Below are 11,592 nucleotides of genomic sequence, written 5' to 3' on the forward strand. Positions count from 1 at the left end.
AAGCGAGACTCCATCTTAAAGAAAAAAAAAATGTGGCCACCACCTTTAATAACAGCCATCATGCCATCACCCTTCTCACTGAAGAAACCTTGCAGATTAGATAAGTGACTCTACAGAACTGTATGACCTTAGATATACTGACTGAAGCCCAAGGTGGTCTTGTGCAAAATACGGAATGTTGTGTATATCTACCAGATTATTCTCACAGTATAACCCAAGCTATGCATGCATTGGACACCCATATTTCTGCTATAGATACCCTTTCCCAGGACCCTGTAACAGGGTCAACTTCCTAATACGTCATATATAGTATGATTGATATTCAGCTCATTATTCTCTTTGGCTCTTGTGGACTTCATTATTACTGTTATACCCTTTGTATAGGATGCAGGACAGACTTTCTCAAAAGCATTTATTTTTGCACCACAATGCTTCAGCAAGTTCCTGTTGTGAGTCTGAATTCAGGAATATTTCCACTTCCAGGTAAATAGATTCCATTCTGATACCCCCTAACTATACCCTTTTTTAGCGGGAAGTAGCCAAATGGACTGTTTTGCCCACTTTCCATAGTAGTAGAATGTAACTTGACAGTGGGGAATTGTAACCAAGTATCCCAGCCTCCAAATGCATTTTAAAACGTTTTTTTCCTTTCTTACTTTCAGCCTTGAGACATACTTTGAAACTCTGTTTCTCCCTCTCCCACCAAGCACTTCTGTGACTTGTGCTCTCTTATCTAATTATGTGCTTGCTTAGAAATTCCAGGGGCCAATTTTGAAATGACCCAGGCAGAGAGACCCAGTTGCAGAACTCTCCCACTTAGGGGGCGTTACAAACAGTCCACCAGTACCTGGCCGCAGTCAGGGTGACGCAAACTGGACCTCTGGATGGACGACTATTCAAGATAACCATGGGAATAAGACATGTAGACCTGGGCTCTCCTGTGCCACTCCCATGTATTTCTCACACCTTTTCATTAAATCTCTTCACTCAGCTCAAAAGGAGATGGCTTCTTTGAGGCAGAAGCCTAGCCATCTTCCATCTGCCAGCACTTGATCAGTAAAGTTGTTTTCCTTTCACCACACCTTGCTTCTCATATTTTCAGCCTCCGAGCAGGGAGCAGCTGGACTTGAACTAATTATACCAGCAGCATTGAATTTTCTTTTTCCATGCTTCCAACATAACATCATATTTGTGATTTTTTTCCACTCACTATCTTCCCCAAACTCTGCCAGTTATAGTTTTTTAGAAAGTTTCTTTTGTTTTGCCATGTCTTCCCTGAACATACGTTGTTTTTTCCTCTGTGCTTTTCTTCTATAGACGCAGTTACTTCATGAATTTAAAAACTTCTTCTGGAAGGGTGTGGGGGCTCACGCCTGTAATCCCAGCACTTTGGGAGGCCAAGAAGGGTGGATCACCAGGTCAGGAGTTCAAGACCGGCTTGGCCAACATGGTGAAGCCCTGTCTCTAATAAAAATACAAAAATTAGCTGGGCTTGGTAGCACGTACCTGTAATCACAGCTACTCGGGAGGCTGAGGCAGGAGAATTACTTGACCCCAGGAGGCAGAAGTTACAATGAGCCGAGATCATGCCACTGTACTCCAGCCTGGGATACAGAGCAAGACCCTGTCTCAGAAAAACAAAACCAAACCAAAACGTCTTCTGATGTTTTTGGTCATAATATTTATCTGCTCTAGGACATGGTTCTAGGCCATGTCTCAAGTCAGTAGGTATGACCCAGTAATATTTGTTATAAACTTGCTATTCATCTGTGGACCTGACACATAGGCTTTTTGTGGTAGGTTAAAAGTATAGAATCTCAGGTCTCAACCTGAGCTTAGTGAATTTCAATTTGCCTTTTAATAAGATCCCCAGGTGGCTTGAATATACTTAAAAGTTTGAGAAGCATTGCTGTATAGCGCAGCTTAATCTACACCATGAAGATGAGTTATTTTTCCTGTACTGCTGTCTTGCCATCAGAAGACTGGAGCTCACGTTACCTCAGATTCTTCTACTCACAGATAGCTTTGTGAAACGATGGTACATTTGAGTGACCCTTTCTCATCCATGCCTATCTGTTTCTCCCCGTGTGAAAGCAGGTCCAGGGAAGCCTTTACCACCAGCCAACCCATCCAGTTCTCCCCACTGCAAACAAGAAGATTGTGGGTTTTCTTTCCAGGGTGTGCCACTTGCAATCATTCTAAAAGTTTAATGTGTGTCTGAAACCTGTACAGATAATTAAAACACATATTGTTGAGCTCCACACAAAGATTGTCCATTTCAGTAGATCTGTGGAGGAGTCTAACAATTTTCATTTCTAGGAATTTCCCTGGTGGTTCTGATGCTGCTGATCCAGGGACAACACACTGGGAGCCACAGCTCTAGATGAAGCTCTAGATGAAGCTTTGCTTCATCTTAACTGCCCCTGCCACATCCCCTCTGAGTCAACAAACATCTTCTTTTAACCTCACTGTATTTGGCAGTCCTTTTCCCATAACCTAATTTAGGTTAACATATGTCTGTATTAGTGCATTCTTATATTGCTATTAGGAAATACCTGAGACTGGGTAATTTATAAAGAAAAGAGGTTTAATTGACTCGCAGTTCCACAAGGCTTGGAAGGATTCAGGAAACTTATAATCGTGGCAGAAGGCAAAGGGGAAGAAAGGCACCTTCTTAACAGTGCAGCAGGAAGGAGAAGGCGTGCCAGCAGGGAAATGTCAGACGCTTATAAAACCATCAGATCTCATGAGACTCACTCACTATCATGAGAAGAGCATGGGGGAAGCTGCCCCCATTATCCAATTACCTCCACCTGGTCCTGCCCTCGACATGTGGACATTATGAGGATTACAGTTCAAGGTGAAATTTGGGTGAGGACACAGAACCAAACTGTATCATTCTGCCCCTGGCCCCTCCCAAATCTCATATCCTTACATTTCAAAACACAATCATGCCCTTTGAACAGCCCCCCAAAGTCTTAGCTCATTCCAGCATTAACCCAAAAGTCTAAGTCCAAAGTCTCATTTGAGGCAAGTCAAGTCCCTTTCACCTATGAGACTGTAAAATCGAAATCAAGTTAGTTACTTCCTACATACAATGGGGATACAGGCGTTGGGTAAAAACACCCATTTCAAATGGGAGAAATTGGCCAAAACAAAGGGCTATAGGCTCCATGCAAGTCCAAAATCCAATAGGGCAGTCATTAAACCTTAAAGTTCCAAAATCCTCTCCTTTGACTCCATGTCTCACATCCAGGCCACACTGATGCAAAAGGTGGGCTCCCAAGGCCTTGGGCAGCTCCACCCCTGTGGCTTTGCAGGGTATAACCCTGCTTTCATGGGCTGGCATTGAATGTCTGCAGCTTTTCCAGGTACACATTGCAAGCTATCAGTGGATCTACCATTCTGGGGTCTGGAGGATGGTGGCTGTTTTCTCACAGCTCCACTAGATAGCACCCTGGTGGTGACTATATGTGGGGGCTCCCACCCCACATTTCCCTTCTGCACTGCCCTAGCAGAGGTTCGCCATGAGGGCCCCACCCCTGCAGCAAACTTCTGCCTGGACATCCAGGCATCTCTATACATCCTCTGAAATCTAGGTGGAGGTTCCCAAACCTCAATTTTTGACTTCTGTGCACCCATAAGCTCAATACCATGTAGAAACTGCCAAGGCTTGGGGTTTGCACCCTCTGAAGTCATGGCCCAAGCTGTACCTTGGCCCTTTTAGACATGGCTAGAGTGGCTGGGATGCAGGGCACCAAGTCCCTAGACTGCATACAGCAGAGGGTTCCTGGACCCAGCCCACAAAACCATTTTTTCCTCCTAGGTCTTCATGCCTGTGATGGGAATGGCTGCCACAAAACTCTCTGACATGTGTTGGAGACATTTTCCCCATTGCGTTGGCGATTAACATTTGGCTCCTTGTTACTTATGTAAATTTCTAAAGCTGGCTTGAATTTCTCCTCAGAAAATGGGTTTGTTCTTTGCATATGAAGTTTAGGTTTATGTTTCTCATTAGTTTTATCTTTTTGGTGTAATTTCTATGAGGACAATGCCATCTTTACCTTGCAATTTAAAAATCTGAATTTCCCCTTCCTTCTGCTAATTTTGGGTTTGGTTTGTTCTTGCTTTTCTACTTCTTTAAGGTATATGGTTAGGTTGTTATCTGAAGTCTTTAACAATAATTTATTGTATATTTCTTTTTTCTTTTTATTTGAGACAGAGCCTCACTCTGTTTCCCTTTGATCAACATCTCCCCTTTACATCTTCCCTCCATGCACCCCTTTCAATCTCTAATAACAACCTTTCTACTCTGTTTCTATGAGATCAAATTTTTTAGTTTCTACATGTAAATGAGATCATACAGTATTTGTCTTTCTGTGCCTGGATTATTGTACTTAACATAATCTCCTCCAGGTTCATCCATGTCATCACAAATGACAGGATTTCCTTCTTTTTAAAGGCCATATTGTATTTCATTGTGTATACATATATATTGTGTATACATTGTATGTGCGTATGTATACATTGTGTAGTCTCCCACTATCTGCAGTTTTGTTTTCTGAGGTTTCAGTTACCTGTGGTGAGCCAGTCTGCATGTAATGAACGGAAAATTCCAGAAATAAATAATTTGTAAGTTTTAAATTGAGTGCTTTTCTGAGTAGCATGATAAAATCTTGCACCTTCCTGCTCCATCATTTCATCTCATCACATAGGCATTTTATCATCTCACCTCATCACCAGAAGAAGGGGGAATACAGTACAATAAGATATTTTGAGAGAGAGACCATATTCACACAACTTTCATTATAGTATATTGTTATAATTTCTCTATTTATTATTAGTTTTTGTTGTTAGTCTCTACTGTGCCCAATTTATAAATTAAACTTTATCATAGATATATATGTATAGGATAAAATAGTATATATATGGTTTGGTACTATCTATGGTTTCAGGCATTTACTGAGGTCTTAGAATGTATACCCATTAGATAAGAGGGGACTACTGTATCACATTTTTCTTTATCCATTCATCTATTGATAGATACACATTGCTTTCATGTCTTGCCTATCATAAATAATACTACAATGATCTATGAACGAACATGGGAATATAGATATCTGTATATTCTTCAAAGAGATATGTAGATATCTCTTTGATATACTGATTTTAATTCTTTTTTATATATATAGCCATGCCAGATCACATGGTAATTATACTTTTAGTTTTCTGTGAAATCCTCATACTATTTTCTAAAATGGCTGTACTAACTTACATTCCCACTAACAGTGTACAAGTTTCATTTTCTCCATATCCTCACCAATACTTGTTATTATTGTCTTTTTGATAACAGCCATTCTAATAGGTACCAGGTGATATCTCACTGTGGTTTTAATTTGCATTTCCCTGATGATTAGAGATGTTGCACATTGTTTTCATATATCTATTGGCCACTCATAAGTCTTCAGAAATGTGTGTTCAGGTCATTTGACCATTTTAAAATCAGGTCATTTGTTATTTTGGCTAAATTGTTTTATTTCTTTACATATTTTGGATATTAGTCCCTTGTCAGACATATGGTTTGCAAGTATTTTTTATAGAAATCTAAAATACGTAAAATGTACAAATCATGACTCTACATCTTTATGACTTTTCACAAACTATGCATTACCTGTGACACAATCACTGACATCACCACATAGAACCAACCAGTACAACAGAAGCCTCCATGGGATGTCATGAGGTAGCACATGTTAGGCAGCTTTTCCCATCTCTGGGCCACAGGGCTGATTCATGAATGGACATGCAATCCCACCATGGTGACTGATATGGGAGAAGTTCTTGGATTAGATTTTGTGAATGAGACACTCCTTTCCTCAGGATTGCTGGGACATTTCCCACTGGACATGGATTGGGGAGAATGTATCCCTCAGTCTTGTTGGCAGCTTTATTGCTGCCAGGAAGAGCAAGCTTTCTTGAGAACAGAACCTACTCTGTGAAAGCAGAGATGAGAAGAAGAAGAGGAGCCTCCATTTGAGTGCATATTCTGGATAAATCCAAGCCTGTAGATTCATTCCTCCATTTTCTCTGCTATGACAGAGTCTTTTTCATTGTTTAAACTGTTTAGACTGAGCTCTGAGTCTCCTGCTTCTCACATACACCCTATGAGATTAATATCATTATCTTTATTTTACAGAGAAAGTAATAGATCCAGAAAGTTGAGTGATGTGCTCAAAATTATACAAGCCATTCAGGAAATATTGACTCCAAGTTAAAAAGCTCCATGTATGAAATTAACTGTAATGACTTTTTTCCTTCAAAAATTTCAGTGACTCTATACTTTTTCTCAAAAAGATAAAAGTTCTTGGGTTGGGGGTGGCATCCAGGCTTTCTACAAAGCACCTTTAATCTACTTGTTGTGTCTCCCATGGTTGCACAAACTGAGCATCATGTCCACGCAAATCCTCTAGCCCTAAGTCACCTGCCTTTGCTCACACCCTCACTCCACCCCTCCCTTCTTTCCCTATTGACAACATTCATTCAGCCTCTCCTCTCACCTCCTACTGGGAGGTGTCAGAGTGGAATTGAGTCTCTTGTGGGAAGAGGTGCTCATTCCCCATAGACATATGAAGGAGTGCTGCTCCACATTTGTGCTCTTGAGCTTTCTCACCTGAGGGGGCAAGTTTAAGCCTCTTTAGTTATCACACAAAAATACAGGAAGGTCTCTATGAAGTGACTGCATGTTCTCCAGGGAGGAATTCTCCAGGCCATATAATTCTATACCATATAACATTATGGAATCAATACGCTGAATCACTCAGTTGTGTTTATGAATAGGTGGCTTTTGACTACAGGTGAATCATCTGATAAAGTAGTATGAAAATTAAAGATACAGAGTCAACAGGTAAGAAAGTGCAGATTCTGCTCCTGTGCGTTTTGGTGGGACTTCTGTTTATAGTTGTCCTCTTTGATAGTTGGAGATGCTGTTAAAGTGATGTCTCAGTGCTCAGGAGTCACTAGGCTCAGCTCAAACATTTGAATTAGTAGACTTTTTGGTTTGATGCTAGTCAATTTCTTTTTCCTTTCAGAGAAAAGTTCAGGCAATAAGTAGAAGTGTAATTGCTTTGTGTGCATAAATCATCATATTCTGGAGTTTGCAACTAGAAGAGAACTTGGTCAGTAAGTCCAACACTTACCTCTATCCATTGGCAGGCCAAAGCCTTGGGAAGGGAATGATCTGCATAAGTATTACTTGTCAGTGATCTATCCAAGACACCATGAAGGTCTTCTAAGGTATAAAGATTTTCTATTTTTTATAGCATTCTATAAATTTTCTAATTTTTAAAACCAATCTACTTTTACATAGTTGGAACTGAATACATGTTCTTTTTTTTGCCATTAGAAATGTATTTTAAATGTTTGGTCTCACGGAGTCTGGTTTTAATAATTGCAGGGGCTTTCTTGACTTGCAAAATACAGTACAATTTTTGTGGTTAAATATAGTCATTTGATTTTAATACATGACTATGGACAAATTCAGAAATAAAGTAACTTGTCTTCTCCTGTCTGCTAATGTCCTACAGGTCTGCACTCAAGACAACACTGTATGCTTTCAACTTGATGTGTCCATCTGTCTTCCTCATTTCTCACAGTGAATTTCTTTTGGTTTTCAAAACATCACACAAAAGGCAGTGGGTCTCCATTGTAGTTTGATGGTGTCATCAAGTGCCTCCTGACTTGAGCAAGTCAGTCTTCCTCCTCCCACCACCCTCCTCCCACCTAATGGCTTTCCATTCATGACATCCTGTGATTGTGCTTGTTCATCCTCCCTCCCCTTTCAAATGTCATCATCCCTCACTTAAATTTCTACAGCACGTGTTATTAATTCTCAATTGTGTTGTGTGCTGACTTCTCTTAGGCACTCTATTCCTTAAAAATAGAGTCTATATTTGTCTTATTTTAAAATTCATTTATTCAAAAATGTTGGTTTAACACCTATTATGAGCCAGGGAGTGTTGTAGGCACTGCGTGTAGAGCAAAGAAGCAAACAAAATCTTTGCCCTCTGGGAGCTAAGCTCTAGTGAGGGATTTTATATATATATACACATATTTATTTTAAAAAGATATATAGAGAATATATTCTATGCCATATAATGTTATAAAATCAATGCACTGAATCACGCAGTTGTGTATATATGTGTGTGTGTATATATATAGAGAGAGAGAGAGAGAGAGAGAGAAAAAGAGAAAGTTGTGGGGTATGTGGTACGGGGAGGTACTAGTTTATGCAGCATACTGGTTAAGGGGTTAGAAGCTATTTTATGTAGTGTGCTTAGCTCTCTGTTGAGCTCTGGATTCACATGTATTCCTGAGGGTGCAGAGCCTAGAAAATGGTAGCTGGTTAATCAGTGCTTGCTGAATAATTAATGATTAAATGAATTTTTTGATGACGACTATACTGGGAAGAGAGAAGAGAGAAAAGGAGACAGAGAGTGAAATCTTTTAAATTACACAATGATACCCCAAATGGATTTTTCTTAAGTCATCATGGTCAGAGGATAGACCTTAGAGATGTGGCCCCCAAAATTTCACATCCAGGTAAATCCCAATATAATTGGCCAGATCCAGGATGGGCAGAAATCTGTAAGCTTGAAGCTAATTCACATAGTCTATAGGTCACCTAATATGGCTGTGTTGAAAATGCAAATCCCCTCTGTTTCCACAGAATGTTGTTTTCTTTACCCAAGTCATATATAGGCACTTTGAAACTAATTAATATTTTACATAAGTTTATATCAAATTTGCTATAACATTGGATTATTAGGTTATTATCAAACTTGTTGGGATATCTTTTTCAATCTACCTACTTTTTTATATTTTATTTTTTGTGGTCTTAAGTTTTGCATTTACGTAAAATTCAGTTAAATAAAGAACACTTGCAGCAATGTTATGGGATTGGAACCTAAGGTATAAAGTATTTCTATTTCCTTTAAGGCTATGTTTAATTTTCAAATAATATCAAATAAATTTGATGTTATTTCATGCTTTTCAGACAAGATCTCTGAGCCAGAATTCTTCATTTCTCTTTTTTACGTTTGGAATATAATCCAAGTATTTGGTCATTGTCTAAAATTGCCAAAGAAAATTTCTGTCAGGATAGGCTCCTCTTTTCATCTTCTGCCAGAATTTCTGGGGTGAATGCAGACTGGAACTCTTAGCTAATGGACTGACTTTATTCTTTATATACTATGTCCATAAAATCAATGCATGACTTCATTACTGAAAATGAAAAGACAAAATCAAAGCTCTGTGGTTGAATTCATCCTCTTGGGTTTTTCTAACTTTCCTGAGCTCCAGGGGCAGCTCTTTGGGGTTTTCCTGGTTATTTATCTGGTGACCCTGATAGGAAATGCCATCATTATAGTCATCATCTCCCTAGACCAGAACCTCCATGTTCCCATGTACCTGTTCCTCCTGAACTTATCTGTGGTGGACCTGAGTTTCAGTACAGTTATTATGCCTGAAATGCTGGTGGTCCTCTCTACTGAAAAAACTACAATTTCTTTTGGGGGCTGTTTTGCACAGATGTATTTCATCCTTCTTTTTGGTGGGGCTGAATGTTTTCTCCTGGGAGCAATGGCTTATGACCGATTTGCTGCAATTTGTCATCCTCTCAACTAGCAAATGATTATGAATAAAGGAGTTTTTATGAAATTAGTTATATTTTCATGGGCCTTAGGTTTTATGTTAGGTACTGTGCAAACGTCATGGGTATCTAGTTTTCCCTTTTGTGGCCTTAATGAAATTAACCATATATCTTGTGAAACCCCAGCAGTGTTAGAACTTGCATGTGCAGACACGTTTTTGTTTGAAATCTATGCATTCACAGGCACCTTTTTGATTATTTTGGTTCCTTTCTTGTTGATACTCCTGTCTTACATTCGAATTCTTTTTGCCATCCTAAAGATTCCATCAACTACTGGGAGACAAAAGGCCTTTTCAACCTGTGCCTCTCACCTCACATCTGTGACCCTGTTCTACGGCACAGCCAATATGACTTATTTACAGCCCAAATCTGGCTACTCACCAGAAACCAAGAAACTGATGTCACTGTCTTATTCACTTCTGACACCTCTGCTGAATCCACTTATCTACAGTCTGCAAAACAGTGAGATGAAGAGGGCTTTGATGAAACTATGGCGAAGGCGAGTGGTTTTACACACAATCTGACTGTGTTGAGAAGCCATGTAACATTTAGTCACTGCCTGAATGTACTCAATCTAAGTTTAATAAATGGTGAAAAAGTTTGCATTTTTTGGCATGAGGATGATTAATTTCTTGAGTTCTCCAAGTCTGATTGTATATCAGGAGCATCTTTATATGTTAACGTTTTTAGTTTTTTTCACCAATGCATAATATTCCTTAATATTGAATATAACACAATTTCAACAATTTGTTTAGCAATAGCCCTACTAATGGTTATTTTTTTGGTCACAATAGATAATACTAAAACAACTTGTTTTTATATATTCATAAATTCTGGTGCTTTAATTTTTACAGAATAGCTTTCACAAAGTAGGTTCGAAGGGTCAAAACAAATGTGAGTTTGCAAGTTTTCATAGGTATTACTGAGTTACTTTTCTAAATAATTTTAACGACTTCAGACTGACCTGAGCACCCATCCTACCCCACTGTCTATGTTGAATGCCAAGAAGCCTACAATAACGAGATGAGATTTTTTGCTTCTATAGTGAAAATCGTTCCATAAATAAGTAGGAAAGAGCAGTTATTTATTGAGAGGGACACAATGTCTCTACTCAGGGACTCAGAGAGGCTATAATTCAAAACTCCTTTTCTTCTGGTTATTTTAGAATATATATTCATCCAGTGTTTTGAGTAGAGAACATCATGTGATCATTTTTGAAGGTCATTTAAAGTATGGCTGTCCTTTCTACTTATAAACTATATTTTTTGAAACTTGATCAAATTTCTTTCATAAGGCAAAAATGCACCTTATACAGGCCAAACAATGTATAATTGTGTTTTTTTCTTGTGGGACATAAATATGATTACCTCATTGTGCCAATTTTTCTATTATCCTTGAGTCACATCAATATTCATATGCATCTTTCCAACATAAAATAATCATATAATAGTCTTTCTAGTTATACATAAAGATGAATAATTAGACATATTGCAACATTGAAATGTAACATTTCATTCTTGCTTCCTATTTTAATATTGCTATAATAAATAGAAAGGGTTCTACTCATTAAATCTATATCAAAGGAGTTGACAACACCCTTCATTTCTGCTCTGGGGGTGGAGGTGGGGTAATAAAGCAGTTAGAACACTTCTACGAAGCAATCATTCATTTGATGGAAAACCCTCTTTTTCTTCACATCTACTTCTGCCAAAAATAAAGGTGAAGGTGCAAATACATTGGAATTTCAAAAAAAAAAAAAAAAAAAAAAAAAAAAAAAAAAACAAACCCTGTAGAAGGCTGAAACCTTGTAGGTAGTGATGCAGGACTTTTCTTCTCAGTCACTTTGGAAGCTGGAGACCCCTGGCTGGCAACACCCAACCTGGGCC

General features: G+C 38.7%; 1 protein-coding gene across 1 annotated transcript; it reads left to right on the forward strand.

Annotated features, from left to right (window-relative positions):
* The first annotated feature begins 9,285 nt into the window (after positions 1-9,285).
* LOC105554026 (olfactory receptor 10A6) lies at positions 9,286-10,311 on the forward strand. Its single transcript, XM_012000264.1, is given in 1 exon segment — positions 9,286-10,311. A coding segment is annotated over 1 exon segment (945 nt). The 3' UTR covers positions 10,231-10,311.
* Positions 10,312-11,592: the final 1,281 nt, after the last annotated feature.

The sequence above is a fragment of the Mandrillus leucophaeus genome, unplaced genomic scaffold (assembly GCF_000951045.1).
Source record: "Mandrillus leucophaeus isolate KB7577 unplaced genomic scaffold, Mleu.le_1.0 Scaffold622, whole genome shotgun sequence".
Taxonomy (NCBI): domain Eukaryota; kingdom Metazoa; phylum Chordata; class Mammalia; order Primates; family Cercopithecidae; genus Mandrillus; species Mandrillus leucophaeus.